Source organism: Carcharhinus amblyrhynchos, chromosome 21, assembly GCF_965287045.1.
Source record: "Carcharhinus amblyrhynchos chromosome 21, sCarAmb.v2.hapA, whole genome shotgun sequence".
Lineage (NCBI taxonomy): Eukaryota > Metazoa > Chordata > Chondrichthyes > Carcharhiniformes > Carcharhinidae > Carcharhinus > Carcharhinus amblyrhynchos.
The window spans coordinates 13092124-13108111 of NC_137344.1; the positions used below are offsets into that span (position 1 = coordinate 13092124).

The 15988-nt window shown below is 42.7% G+C and overlaps 1 protein-coding gene across 1 annotated transcript in view; it reads right to left on the reverse strand.

Annotated features, from left to right (window-relative positions):
- LOC145356565 (dynein axonemal heavy chain 17-like) overlaps positions 1-15988 on the reverse strand; it is an 811195-nt gene that overhangs the window by 369196 nt on the left and 426011 nt on the right. The window contains exons 42-43 of the mRNA XM_080209339.1: positions 10408-10540; positions 1511-1638 (exon numbers count right to left, since the gene is read on the reverse strand). Coding sequence (XP_080065465.1) covers positions 1511-1638; positions 10408-10540 — 261 coding nt within the window. The remainder of the gene's footprint in view (positions 1-1510; positions 1639-10407; positions 10541-15988) is intronic.

Genomic DNA, 15988 nt, shown 5'->3' on the forward strand with positions numbered 1-15988 from the left:
CTCAAAGGGTGGTGAATCTCTGGAATTCTCTGCCCGTTGAAGTGGTGGAGGCTACCTCGCTAAACATTTTTAAGACGCGGGTTGATGGGTTTTTGATAAGAGAGGGGATTAAGGGTTATGGGGAGAGGGCGGGAATGTGGAACTGAGCCACGACAGATCAGCCATGATCTTATTGAGTGGCGGGGCAGGCTCGAGGGGCTGGATGGCCTACTCCTGCTCCTATTTCTTATGTTCTTATTTCTTATGTTCTAAGACCAGAGAAGGTCAAGACCTGATAAGGCTAACTCCGCATGACCTGATAAGGTCAGGATGAAGGAGTCACTGACTTTCTTCTGTTCTACCAAAGGACAAAGTAAAGGTATGACTGATGAGACAAAGTGTTTTAGGAGATCAGCAAGTTCTACCATTGTTTATGACATCGCTTATGACATTACTATTGATCAAATTTCTGAATAAGCTCTGGTCACGCAAACTGATAATGACTATGTACAAACACTGATTCTTTATGTAAGCACGGGTTTGAGGAAGAACTAACAAGTCGTAATGACGGCTCTCTGAACTCAAGTTTTTGCCAATACTGCATGCAGTCTTTCAGAAATAAAGACAAGTTATTTTGTTGGAACAAACTTTGCTGAGTCTTTCTACCACAGTCAAGAAGCAGGAAAACTTCCACTTCAACACGCACATCTCCCACTGCAACCTGCCAAAAAAATTGCAGCCATTATTTTTTCTGGTTGAGGAGTCCATTTTAAGGGACCATCAAATTAAAATTGTCACATAAAGTGATGAGAGGATGGGAGAAATGTTTCACTGAAGAAGGCTGCAAGATGTATGGAAATGTTTGCCATAGAAAACAGCCAAGCAAAGGCCATTGCATCTTTTAAGGGGAAAAGAGATAAATACCTAAAACAGAGGTGCTACAAGGTTTTGGGGAGATGATGGCCTAGTCATGTTATTGCTACACTATTAATCCAGAAACTCAGCTGGTGTTCTGGGGATCCAAGTTCAAATCCCACCATGGCAGATTGTGAAATCTGAATTCAATAAAAAAAATCCGGAATTAAGAATCTACTGATCACCATGAAACTATTGTATACATTGTATATAGAAAAAAAGCTATCTGGTTCACTAATGCCCTTTCGGGAAGGAAATCTGCCATCCTTACCTGGTCTGGCGTACATGTGACTCTCAATTGCCCTCTGAAATGGCCAAGCAAACCATTCAGTTGTATCAACATTTCAAGAAGGCATCTCACCACAGCATCCCAAGGACAACTAGGGATGGGCAATAAATGCTGGTCAACCAGTGGCACCCATGTACCACAAACGAATTTTTAAAAAATCAGTGAATACATTTAGTTCTGCATTGCTCTTACAGTTTGATATTGAGGGTTAAGTTGATATTAAGGGTTAAATTGTCATCTTTCAAAATTCTGTGTTTTTGTGGAAAGCATCCAATTTTAATTCACATTTGCTTTACTTAATCAAGCTCAGTTGAAATGCTTACTAACCTTGTTGTCATCCATTACAGTATTAAGAGACTCAATCCACATTGGATCTATGTCACCATCAAGCACAATCCATTTTGGTCCATCATGAGAAATATTGGCAAGGTCACGCATGATAGTTGAGAAAAGTCCTACAGCATACAAACAAACACAGATTAAATACAAACTTTGTTCTTCCTTGATTATGAACTTGCATTCATATATATGCCACCATCCTGGGTGTAAAAAATCAGTCAGAAATGTAAAATTTCTAACAGCCAAGTTGAAATAGCTGCAACTAAATATTTTCCCATGTTAATGTTGAATTGATACCCATTCAATGTGTCCACCCTTAATACTCTTTCACTTATAAAACACCTTTGAATTTTTCAATGCATCCTGCACAATTTTACATTTTATGTTTGTGGGAGTCTGCATTGATATTTTTCATTTAAACAATTTGATTCCCATCCACCTCCTTTTGTGTCTGTCTTTCATGTCAAACTCCAACTGTCCAAACCTCTGCCTGACACTGTCTCCTCATCCCTCCGGCCCCATCATAATCCATTGTCTCCCATGACTTCCTCATACTATTCCACCCTTCCAATTCCCCCCATAGCCTATAGTCTCCTATGTTTCCATCATCCTTCATCCCATTTCAACAATACCGTCTTCCATTTACCCCTATGTTTCTATAATCTTTCCCCCTTCTCCAATCCCACAATAGCCCATTGACCCTGATGTCTCCGTCATCCTTACACCTGCCCCCCTCCCTCCTGGTCACGCTGATTCAGACTGCGGCACCACCTGCGACCCAGAGCAAACAATGATTGCTGTGCTCTGGAATACAGAAGGACCCATCACAATCAGTCCAATCCTACACCAGTGTGACGTTTCACTGGCATTGTTGGGAAGCCAGAGCAACGCAATTGCAGATAGGCTATGAATGTTGCACTCACCTTGACACACAAAGTGAGGGCACACACCACCTTGAGCCAAAATGATTTGGACTGGCCTAATTTCCTGCTGGCATGACTCCTACTTGGGAGGGGGACCGTTATTCTGGCGAATAGTATTTCAACAAGTATTCACAGTAATTCATGCATAAGGTGTCTTTAACACCTGACCTGCCAGTCACCTGTCTGCCTGCCTGGTATCTTACCATGAATGTGGTGAGGGAAAATTTTGAACTAATTGCTTGCTGCCAGGATTTTGACGTTTGGCCTCTCTCTGAATTTTCTGCTTGTGTTTGCCACAAAACCCACTGGTAGCAGGATTGCAAAATCCCATGCCTTGTCTGGAGGTTTCTTTAATTGCTCAGTTATCTGTGGGATTATCCTTCTTGTATTTGTTCCTGCTTGTGTTTGGGGTCTTATTTTCACTTCAATAGGCCTGCACAGTGGTTGTGGAGCTTTGATGGATCTAATTTGATCTCTATTTCACTAGTGCATCTTTATGTGTAATGACTTCATAGGATGTTGGTACTGAACATCTTGACTGGTTTCCATACATTCTGTGGATGCTGGCTGTGAAGTTGTTCCAACTGTAAACATTTTCTGTACCTGAATTTTTATTGTGCACTATGGTCAAATTCTCTTGCAGTTTTAAAAGTTGCTTCCTAGTTTCTGAGGGAGTAGAATAGTTGAGAGGAGGTAGATTGGTATGCAATGATCTGCCAAACACGTGGTTTTCAGGTGATGGAATAGTGCTAAAAGGTGGTGCTGTCAGATGTAACACTCAATGTATTGATCTTGTTTGGTCTGTCAGCATTTGAGAATTAGGAATTTACTCAGCTTATTATTTGTTCAGCTGGGCTGTTAAATACACGATAATGAGGCAAAGAAGTAGTGTGATTGATATTTCTTTCTTGCACATATCGTGAAATGGTTTACCTATGAATTGTGAACTGTTATCTGTAACAATTTCTCTAGACACACAAATAGCAGTCGTGCAATTGTGAATAATCGGATGCTTGATAAAGTAGTTGACATTGACAACAAAGTTAATGCAATGGACATTCAAAAGATGGAACACAATGTTAGGACAAGAATGGGTTGGATCGTCATGTGGAATCATTGGTTCTTTGTGCTGACTTGACATATGTTCTTGTCATGCCTTGCACTTCTTGAAGATAACTTCAATGCCATTGTTCACACCCAGTCAGTAGACTGTCTCCTTTGCAAGTCTGTAGGCAATTGCCAAAATGACATGAATTCTGGTCAATTAATATAAAACTTTAACCCTAATTCTAAACTGATCTTCCAGCATATTCCTTGTTTTTGGAAGATCCTTTAGTTCTTCTGCTGTTAATTCTGATGTGTTCAGCTTGTGTAGAACTTCATTCCCAATTGCTACCTGAAGTTTATGACTTGTTTGACTGGATCAGACATACCTGCCTTAAGATACCATAGCTCTGCAAGCTGTTTAAAGAATCTGGGTGGTAGGTCATCTGCAATTTGGATTGGAGAATTTGGTGGATATTCTATTCCATCTGCCCAAAAAAAAAGTGAAACTAAAATTGAATTGCAAAACATATGGATGGCATGGTGGCACAGTGGTTGGCACTGTTCTCTCACAGCGCCAGGACCCAGGTTCAATTTTGGCCTCAGGTCAATCTCTGTGTGGAATTTGCACATTATCCCCATGACTGCCTGGGTCTCCTCCGAGCGCTCCAGTTTCCTCCCACAGTCCAAAGATGTGTGGGTTAAGTTGATTGGCTATGTTAAATTGCCCCTTTGTTTCAGAGGGATTAGCAGGTTAAATGCGTGAGGTATAGAACTTTGGCAGGCTTGATGAGCCTGGGTGGGATTGTGGTTGGTGCAGACTTAATCAAGCCTGCTGGCACGCTGCACCTTGGGACGAAGCAGAGGGGGGGAGGCAGCCTGCAGGGATGAGGGAGGGGTTTGGGACTGCTGGTGGTGGGGAGTGGAGGCGGGGGGGATGCGAGGCTAGGCCCAGGCATGCTTGGGGGGGGGGGCAGTGATCAGGCCATCTGGAGAAGTGGGGGGAGGTGCAGAGAGTTGGCACTGCAGGAATCGCAGAACTAGCCAGCGATCAGGAGGCTGGCAGACAGGGGTCACTGTGCATGTGCTGATCTCAGTGCTGACAGATTGACGCATGTGCAGTGGTCCCTTTAGCGCTATGCTGCTGGCTGCTCCTGTGAATAGTCCCTACCCACTGATTTCTGAAGTGATTCACGCTCGTGCATTCTGCAGTGCACAGAGTATGGAAATTCTTTTTTAAACTCCCACTGAACAAAACAATGTGATTTACTCCATTTTCACAGGAATTCAAACTTGAATTTTTGGGGAGAATCATCCCCATAGTGTGCGATAATGGAACAGATTTCACGAGTGCAGAGTTTCAGAATTTCACCACCATTAACAGTATCAAGTACATTAGGCCTGCATCTTATTACCCAGTATCCAATGGACTAGCTGAACAGGTCATCCAAACACTTAAGTCTGACCTAAAGAAGCAATCAGGAGATCCCACGGAGACCAGGGTCTCATGATTCCTTCTGGGATATAGGACAGCTTGACTTGCAACAGGGGGAATTCTCATCAACACATTTATGAACCATTACCTCATATGAAATTGAGCCTCGTTTTGCCAAATTTGCTAGGTGGTGTAGAGGCCAGCCAAAGCAGTCAGAAAGCAAACCATGATTCATGCAAGTCATCATAATTTTCAGTAGATGAAGCCATGTATGTGAGGAATTTTTGAGGTTAGGTTGGATCCCCGGAGTTGTTGTATCCAAAACTAGACTCCTGATTAATCAAGTGTTATAATCCAGGCCAGAAACACCAGGATGTTTTACAAAGTCAGCCTAAACCATACGCTTTGCACTTTAAATTTGACACAGGTGAGCATAATATGTTTTACTCTAGATATGATTGAAGTAATTCACCAGGAAGACTTTACCAAACAAAGTTTATTTAAGAACACAGTTAAATTATAAGAAAAATAGCATAAATTTTACCAATTACAAAAAAAACCATGATATTGTATGAAAGTTAACACCAAAATCTACTGTTCCAAATCAAACAGCCCCCATAAACATACACCTCGTTCTAGGCTTAATACAGAAAGTAAGTATGCTCATGTGATACTGGATTTTGCAGCTTTCCAACAATTGCGGTGGATTGTTCTCATGGAATAAGAACATAAGAACTAAGAGCAGAAGTAGGCCATCTGGCCAGTCGAGCTTGCTCCGCCATTCAGTAAGTTAATGGCTTTCTTTTTGTGGATTCAGCTTCACTTACTCGCCTTCTCATCATAACCCTTAATTCCTTTATTGTTCAAAAATCTATCTATCTTTGCATTAAAAACATTCAAAGAGCTGTTTCACTCGGCAGGAACTCTACAGATTGAGGAAGTTCTTTTCTCAACTCAGTCCTAAATCTGTGCCCCCTTATTCTGAGGCTATGCCTCCTACTTCTAGTTTCACCCGCCAGTGAAAACAACCTCCTTACTTCTACCTTCATAATCTATTATGTTTCTATAAGATTCCCGGGGCGATCCTCCCAAAAAAATTCTAAGTTTTGAATGTGCAGGAAAACTTGAGTAATTCATGCTGGTTTTTTCAGTGGGAGTTTGGATTAGAATCGCCCACATTCTGTGCAATGCAGAATATTATTAGATTTCAGGGATGGGGCTTGACATCAGCTGGCCTTCGTGCTTGCACAATAGCCCCAAAGTGTCAGTTTCTTGTTTGCTGGCCAGCCCTGGATCCCCAAAATGCTGCTCCCCAATCTCCTCACGTCACGATCGTGGCCCCCCTGACTGTTCCTGGGCCCAGTCCCAACCCCCCAATCTCGAGCCCACTCCCAGCAGTGATGATCTCCCACCACTCCTGCAGGCAATCCCCCTACCTGGCAGACCCCCCAACCCTGGCAGACCTCACCCCCAACCCCAGCAGAATCCCCTCTTCCCCAAGGCCACCCCAATCATTTGCCTCCCTCCAGCCCCGACTGAATCCCAATGCAGAATGGCAGTGGAACCCTCCACTCCCACCGATCACCTCCTATGCCCTGCCCCCAGCAGGTCATACCCCTTACACCCTGCCCTCTTGGCACTGCCCCATGCCCAGTGGGCAGTGCCTAGCTGCCTCTGGGCATGGATGCTTTGCCTCTTGGTGCCCATGCCCAGGGAGCACCATGTCCCCACCCCCCCGAACCCCGTGGCGGCCCTGATTGCCCCCCACCTTCACTCCATTGAGGTTGCTGTATATCATCTCTCACTGCCATCCTGATGTCATCCTTAAATATCAGAGCAACACCAGTTCCCTTACCTTCCTGTCTGTCCTTCCGAATAACCTGATACCCCTATATATTTAACGCCTAGTCATGACCACTCTGCAATCATGTCTCTGTAATGGCCACTAAATCATACTCATTTGTGATGATTTGTTGTATGCCTTTTGTCTATCTTCTTTTTTAAACAGTGGCATCACACTTGCTATTTGATGCCGGAACTGCCCCAGACTCCAGCGAATTTTGGTAAATTACCACTAGTGCTATTTCCCTTGCCATCTCTTTTAGTATCCTGAGATGTATTCCATCAGGGCAAGGAGACTTGTCTACATTTAGCTCCAGTAGCTTGCCCAACGTTATTTCTTTAGTGATAATGATCATTTCTTGGTCCTCACCTGCCATAGCTTTCTTGTCAAAAAAATTTTGGTATGTTATTTGTGTCTCCCACTGTGAAGACCGACACAAAATACCATTCAATTCCTCAGCCACTTCTTCATTTTCCATTAAATCCCTCTTTTGATCCTCTAAGGGACCAATGTTTATCTTAGCCTCTCGTTTTGTTTTATATATTTTTAGAAACTTTTGCTGTTTTTATATTTTTGAGCTAGTTTACTCTTATAATCTATCCTACTTTTCTTTATAGCTTTCTTCGTGGCTCTCTGTTAACCTTTAAAGATTTCCCAATCCTTGATTTTCCCACTAATCTTTGCCACTTCATATGCTTTTTCCTTCAATTTGATGCTCTCCTTCATTTCCTTAGATATCCATGACTGATTATCCCTTTTTCGACAATCTTTCCTTATCATTGGTATATACTTTTGCTGAGCACTTGTGAAAAATCACTTTGAAAGTTCTTCACTGTCTTTGCTCCCAGTCTACCTTATCCAACTCCTCCTTCATTCCATTGCAGTGTCCTTTGTTAAAGCACAAGACACTGGTATTGAATTTTACCTTCTCACACTCCATTTGTATTTTAAATTCAACCGTACTTTCATTCTTTCTGAGAAGATCCCTAACTGTGAGATCATTAATTATTCCTGTCTCATTACACATGACCAGATCTAGGAAAGCTTGCTAGACCAGATCTAGGAAAGCTCCCATGTAGATGCCATTATATATTATTTGAGGAAACTATTGCAGATACATTCTATGAACTCCTCCTTGAGACTGCCTTGACTGACCTGGTTTGACCCATCGACATGGAGATTAAAATCCCCCATGATAACTGTCATGCGATTGTTACATGCATTAGTTATTTCTTTGCTTATTGCTTGCCCCACCATGATATTATCTGGCAGCCTATAGACTATGCCCATCAATGACTTTTTCACCTTACTATTTCTAATTTCTACCCAAATGGATTCAACTTTTTCTTCATAAAACCTATATCACCTCTCACTACCACCTTGACGTCATCCTTAAATATCAGAGCAACACCACCCTACCTTACCCTTACCTTCCTGTCTGTTCTTCTGAATAGTCTGATACCCCTGTATATTTAACTCCCAGTCATGACCACCCTGCAATCATGTCTCTGTAGTGGCCACTAAATCATACTCACTTGTGATGATTTGTGCCGTCAACTCGTTCAGCTTGTTTCGAATGCTGTCAGCATTTAGGTAAAGTTCTCTTATGTTAGTTTTTGTACCTTCTTTTTGAATCTTAATACCTCCATTAATAAGGAAGGATGTGCTGACCTTGGAATGGGTCGCGAGGGAGTTCACAAGAATGATCCCTGGAATAAAGAGCTTGCCATATGAGGAATGGTTGAGCATTCTGGGTCTATATCCGTTGGAGTTTAGAAGAATGAGGTGAGATATTTAATAACATCTCCTGAGTTCTTCCTTTTAACGTTTCCCCTAATTTTCAATATAGTTGAAACTTCCACCTCATATGCTAATCTGCTGATTTGCTTCCCATTAACCATTATACTTCCCTTAGTTTTACTCTTCCCTCCCCGCAACTTGCTAGTTTAAAGTCCTTGTGACTACCCCATTTATCCTTTTTGCAAGAACACTGATCAATTCAAGTGAAGACTGTCCCAACAGTACAGATCCTTCATGTTCCAATACTGATACCTATGCCCCATGAGATGGAACCCCTCTTTCCTGCACCACTCCTTTAGCCACATGTTTACTTCTCTAATTTTCTCATCCCAATGCCAATTTGTACATGGCTCAGGTAGTAATCCAGAGATTATAACCCTTGACGACCTGTTCTTTAATTTAGCTCTGAGTGCTTGGTAATCCCCAAACAGTGGGAATTATCAGGCATTTGGAGAAAACTCCTAAAACTCCACAACACTATATTAGATCAAATTAAAATTAACATTAATTATCCTGCACCAGCAGCAAATAAAAGATACCCATGCAGACAGCACAGCAACAATAACAAAAAGGTCAGGCCTGCTAAAAAAAACTGCAGAAAACATGATTAAAATACACTTCTTAAAAGCATAGAAGTATCACACCTTCCCCTTAAGAATGAGCCATCAATTTTCAAAGATGGCTTCATTTTTCAAAACCTTTTAATTTTATACTACTAGTACTCTACAGTAGATACGCACATTTTATAAAATCATCATATGTAAATATAGCAGTAATATAGTTCATTTTAGTCCTTGCCTTCCACCACTGAACATTCCTCCTTTCATTGCTTGATACGCTACTTCCTCTCCCAGATTCTCCTTCAATCCTTAATCTGGTGTTGATTCCAAATCTGAACTCACTTTTGTCATTACGATGATAAATTAGCTCTGGATGCTATATTGCATTTGGGAATATTGGCAGTACCCGCACCAGTACCTGGTCATTCTGTGGCAGACAAACTGACGCCTCTATGGAAGCAGATAGAAATGAACTACCTGTGGCTGAACGGCACTTATCATTGTGGTTTTAACTGATAGCAATGTTGTAGAAGCACCTCAGGCAGAGGAGTTAAGCTGCTCTACAAGGATTTGGAAACCCGCTAAAAGACTTAATTTATAATTGACTAAATTCATGTACTAAATGTTTAATTATCTTGGACTGATAAATTGAGTATTGACATCTGTATAAAAGAATTTGGAAGGGAGGGATATGATGATTGCAGATGGATCCTTAAGGGGACAGTGTAAGAGTCACATGACCCCTGGAACCAGTTGGGGAGCAAGGTGGGGAATCACCCTGGTGAACTCAGATTTCTGTTCCACAACATTCTTGGAAGCTGACTGGCAGCCATGGAGCTGCAAGTTTCTGTCTTATAATTATAGGCAATAAGCATTGCAGTTGTTACTTACCTAACTGGTGAACTGAAATAAAGGCCTCAATAAGTCCTTGACTTCAGTATTGTTAAATAGCATAAAAATTGAGATTGATTATCCAAATACACAGAAAATATGATATACTCCTTGAATATGCAGTGAACTTCCTCAGTGCTTTTCCTACTCTGCTGCTCTAACTTGAGCACAGGTTTGTCAAAACCTGTATTATGTAGCAAATTGGGTGAGGTTAAATCTCTGTCAAAGTTAAAGTAGCAGAGTGGGAGAATAATAAAAGAAATTCACTTCTCTGCATTGATTCTGTAGATAACCTTGAAAAGACCAATTGACAATGTAGAGAAGACATCCATCATGGGGATATCATTTTCCCTTTTCTTTCTTAACTGAATAGCTGCTTGGTAAATTACCATCTTTCCATTCCCTTGTGGCTGGGTTAATGATTCCAAATAGTTCATCGCAAGTCACAGCTTTGGGATCAAGATCTATAGTAATGGCTTTTCGCTTCAACTTCAGATAGGTACTTTTTAAGGATCGCATTACCTATAAAGTGAAATTTAAAAAAAATGTCTAATGCTTCAAATTTCAGATACTATAATGTTAAAATAGTAATAATGTATTGCTACAGTAAATGTAAATTTAGGTCGAGATCTTTCAGTGATTTACATCATTGTTGTACTTTTAAAAATATCCACAATTATCTCTATTTCCACAGAAAGGGAGGCAGAACTGGTTTACACCCACAGTACTATAGAATAGCGCTGCAAGATGCCTCTCATCCGGAACAGAGCTGGCAAGATAACATTCTGCATGGTGTTCTTGCCTGCTCACCATGGGTTTCAAATTGACATTCAGCTCTCAACAATGCAATTCCTTTCACACACAATTAAATACCTCCAGTATTTTATGTGAAATATTATTGGAGGTTCAGCTTAATTACTATCTCACTAAATATGGCACACTGGAAATCTCATTGGGATTCACTTGCATCTCATCTGTGAGTCACATGCTGGAATGATAGCCTTTGTCAAAAACCATCCATGTTGGCATGATGTAAGCAAGGCACAAAACAGGATATGCTTTAAAAAGCGCGTACCTGGACAGCAGATCTCTGAGCGAGTGCAGTGCTTGTGGAGCAGCTCTGTGTCTCTAGGGTAGGACAACTTATGGAGTTAGACTTGGGGACACCAGGATGTATCAGGGTCTGACATGGGGGCACCAGGTTTGACTCGGGAGGTACTGGGATAAGCCTCGGGGACCTCCCCAGGCTTGACTCAGGAATACTGAGTTTAACTTGGGGAAGAAAAGAGGCAACTTGGGTCGTATGATGTTTGACTCGAGGGAGAATGAAAGTTAACGGGGGTACAGAGGTAAGAGTCTGGCTGATAACAGGCTTGATGTGGAGATACCAGCGTTGGACTGGGGTAAACACAGTAAGAAGTCTCACAACGCCAGGTTAGAGGCCAACCAATTTATTTGATAACAGGCTTGACTCAGAGGTATCAGTGTTGACTCCTGGGAGATAAAGATCAACCTGGGAGGTATGAGGCTTCACTCAGGGAAGATGAGGGTTGATTCATGGGTAAGGGGGTAAAACTCTGAGGGTACAGAGTTTCAATTGAGGGAGACTGAAGTCTAGATAAGTGAGATGGGGGGATGACTTGAGGAAGATGAGGGTGGTTTCTTTGAGGGAATGACTCCAGAGTAACAGTGCGGGAAGTGGGGGAATGGGAGATTTTGACTCCACAGGACCAGGGCAGTCGACTTGAAGGAGGCTGGAAGTCTAGATAGGGGAAATGACTCGAGGGAGACCAGGGTGATGGGGGTTGATATAGGAAAGACCAGAAATCTCGCTGGCGGAGACCAGGGGACTGGCTTAAAGGAGACTGGGATAGTTACTCCAGGGTACTGAGGAGTTGATTCAAGAGTACCAGGAGGGGTTTGACTCCAGGGTATCAGGAGGTTGACATGAGGAGACTGGGGATTGATTCCAGGGTACCTAGGGTTGACTCTAGGCAACTGCGATTTGACTTGGGGGGAAACCAAGGGCCCAATCAGGGCAACAGGGGGCAGGGGGTTGTCAACTTGGCAGGAGACTGGGGTGATGGGTCTCCAGGAGATGTAAAAAACACATTCTTGAGGATACAATCTGCTGCTGGGTCACAGGCTTCTTAGAAGGACCACACAGAAGGAAGGAAAGCCTGAGGCAGTGATGGGGATGGATGCTGGGAGGGGATAACCACAAACTGATGGTTCCACTCAAACTAGTAGGTATTCTTCTGGATTCAAAATTGATAAGGGCAAAATATTGAAAAATATGCCAGTAATCAGTACTTGTTGCAGCTGAGATCATTCAGTTGTAACTTCATTAACATGCTTGGAGACAAACCAATCATGCAATTATGCCAATGAAAGCACTACTTATATGTGTAAGTGCCACCATTGCTGTTCAGTATTTAACCCTTCATGCACTGACTTCCAAAACCAATGGACGTTATTGTATGGTTATACCATTGCTCGACTGTGCGCGCTGATATATCCCCTTAGAAATTTGGAACTGGCACAATGGCTTCCTTCTTGGGATAGAGGGGCAGCTGGAGCGAGGTCAAGAAACCCAGCCAAAGGCTGGCACTGATGGATAACAGCAAGTGTCTGCACCATGGAGTGCATGTCCTAAAGCAGTGGATGAAGGCCCACATATCTATTTCTTTAAAAATGGACAGCCTGAAAATAAGTATTTGATGCACATTTTCTATTTTATCATGATGTCCTAACAGTGTATTTACATCACATGTACTTTTTTTTATTTATTGTGGGCATTGCTGGCTGGCCAGTATTTATTGCCAATCCCTAGTTGCTCTTGGAGGGCAGTTAAGAGTCAACCCACATTGCTGTGGCTCTGGAGTCACAGGGAGGCCAGACCATTTAAGGATAGCAGATTTCTTTCCCTAAAGGACATTAGTGGACTGCAACAGTTCAAGAAGGCAACTTATCATTGCTTTTTCATGGGCAATTATAAATTAGCAATCAATGAAGGATGGCCTTTTGGGTTAGATTAGGTGTAAGGTCAAGTGCAATATCTGGAATCTGAAACCAGAGAAAATGCTGGAAAATCTCAGCAGGTTTGGCAGCATCCGTAAGGAGAGAAAAGAGCTGTTGTTTCGAGTCCAGATGACCCTTTGTCAAAGCTAAACGGCATAGAAAGTGGGAGATATTTATCCTGCAGGATGAGGGAATGAAAGATGAGTCATTGCTACAGAAACCAGGGAAACCAGCTAATAGCTGTCCACAAAGAGAATAAAGGGTGTGAATGACCAAATGGCAGAGAAATTAAAAAGATGTTGGGGGGAGGAAAATGGACGGAACGGAGGTAAGATCTCCATCCCACACAAGGACAGCCTGAGAGCTCTCCGTTTCTTTCTTGAAAACAGGCCTAAATAATTCCCATCCACCGTTACTATCCTTCACCTGGCTGAACTCAATCTATCTCTCAACATATTCTCCTTTAACTCATCCCACTTTCTCCAAATCAAAGGAGTAGCAATGGGTATCCACCTGGATCCTAGCTATGCTTGGCTTTTTATGGGGTTTGTGGAACATTCCTTGTTCCAAGCCTACCTAGGTCCCCTCCCACAGCTCTTTTACTGGTACATTGATGACTATTTTGGTGCCATCAGACCTCGAAAAATTCATCAATTTTGCTCCAGTTTCCACCCCTCCATCACCTTCATCTGGTCCATCTCAGACACTTCCCTTCCTTTCCTTGACCTTTCTGTCTCCATTTCCGGCAATAGGCTACCTACCAATGTCCACTACAAGCCCATTGACTCCCACAGCTATCTGGACTACAGATCTTCACAACCTACATCCTTTAAGGACTCCATTCCTTTCTCTCAGCTTCTTCGTCTCCGTCTCATTTGTTCCGATGATGCCACCTTCCAAAGTGGTGCTTCTAATATGTGCCCCTTTTTCCTCAACAATGGATTCCCATCTACAACTGTCAACAGGGCCCACAACAGCATGCGGTCCATCTCCTGCGCCACGACCCTCACCCTCCTCCCCTCCCTCCCAGAACAAGGATAGAGTCCCCCTTCTTTTCACCCCACCAGCCTCTGCATGCAAAGCATAATCCTCTGCCGTTTTTGCCAACTTGAGTGTGATACCAAACACATTATCCCTTCACCCCCTCTGTCAGCATTCTGCAGAGACCGTTCCCTCCGGGATAACCTAGTCTATTCCTCCACTACACCCAACACCTCTCCCGTCATTCATGGTACCTCCCCATGCAATCGCAGAAGGTTTAACACCTGTCCCTTCATCATCCAAAGTCCAAAACATTCATTCCAGGTTAAGCAGTGTTTCACTTGCACCCCTTTCAGTTTGGAGTACTGCATTCACTTCTCCCAATATGGTCTCTTCTATATAGGAGAAACCAAGCGTAGACTGGGGATCGCTTAGCTGAGCACCTTCGATCTGTGCACAATCAGGATCCTGATCTTTTGGTTGCTTGCCACGATCCTGCTCCCATACCCACATGTCTGTCCTTGGCTTGCTGGAATGTCTGACAACACCAGGTTTTAGTCCAACCTATTTATTTGATAATATACTCGCAAGCTTTCGGGTTAGCCCCTTCGTCAGGTGAATGGAGAGTTCTGGCCTCAGACAGAGCATATAAAGCACAGACAGTTTAGAGATTACTGATTAGAATGCGAATCCTTACACCTAACCTGCTGTTCAAGACCTGAAGTGGCTGATAATGTGAGTGGAAGGAGCACTGATCACCGTTTAAAGAGATGTGTATTGTCTCCAGACAGTACAGTAAGTGAGGTTTTGCAAACCCAGGCAAGTCACGGGGGTTACAGATAGTGCGACATGAACCCAAGATCCCTGTTGAGACCGTCAACAGGGATCTTGGGTTCATGTCGCACTATCTGTAACCCCCGTGACTTGCCTGGGTTTGCAAAACCTCACTTACTGTACTGTCTGGAGACAATACACATCTCTTTAAACGGTGATCAGTGCTCCTTCCACTCACATTATCAGCCACTTCAGGTCTTGAACAGCAGGTTAGGTGTAAGGATTCGCATTCTAATCAGTAATCTCTAAACTGTCTGTGCTTTATATGCTCTGTCTGAGGCCAGAACTCTCCATTCACCTGACGAAGGGGCTAACCCGAAAGCTTGCGAGTATATTATCAAATAAATAGGTTGGACTAAAACCTGGTGTTGTCAGACTTTTTACTGTGTTTACGCCAGTCCAACGCCGGCATACCCACATCATTGCTGGAATGTTCCAGTGAAGTTCAATGCAAACTGGAGAAACAGTACCTCGTCTTCAGGCTAGGCACTATATAGCCTTCTGGTCTCAACATCGAATCGAACAACTTCAGATGATTTGCTCTACTCCATCTCCCCTTTATTTTCATTCTATTTTATTTAACTTTTTACTGTTTTCTACTTTTTATTTCTTTATTGTCTTTCTTCATTTTTCTTCCCACACACCGCCCCCCCACTTTTTCTCCCTACTTCATGCCCCTTCCCCTACCTTACCTTTTCTTCCCGTTTGTTCTCCTTTTCTAAATCTTACCTCAACCCTATCCATTCCTCCCCACCCATATACCCCCTACAGCTTCTCTGCCATTGGCCATTCACACCCTTGGACAGCTATTAACCGGTTTCCCTGGTTTCTATGATTATGACTCATCTTTCACTCCCTCACCCTGCAGTATAGATATCTCCCACTTTCTACGCCTTTTAGCTTTGATAAAGGGTCATCTAGATTTGAAACATCAGCTCTTTTCTCTGCTTACAGATGCTGCCAGATCTGCTAAGATTTTCCAACATTTTCTCTTTTGATTTCAAGTGTAATATCTGTTCTTTAAGTTTATTTATTAGTGTCACAAGTAACATTAACACTGCAATGAAGTTACTGTGAAAATCCCATTGTTGCCTCACTCTGGCGCCTGTTTGGATATACAGAGGGAGAATTTAA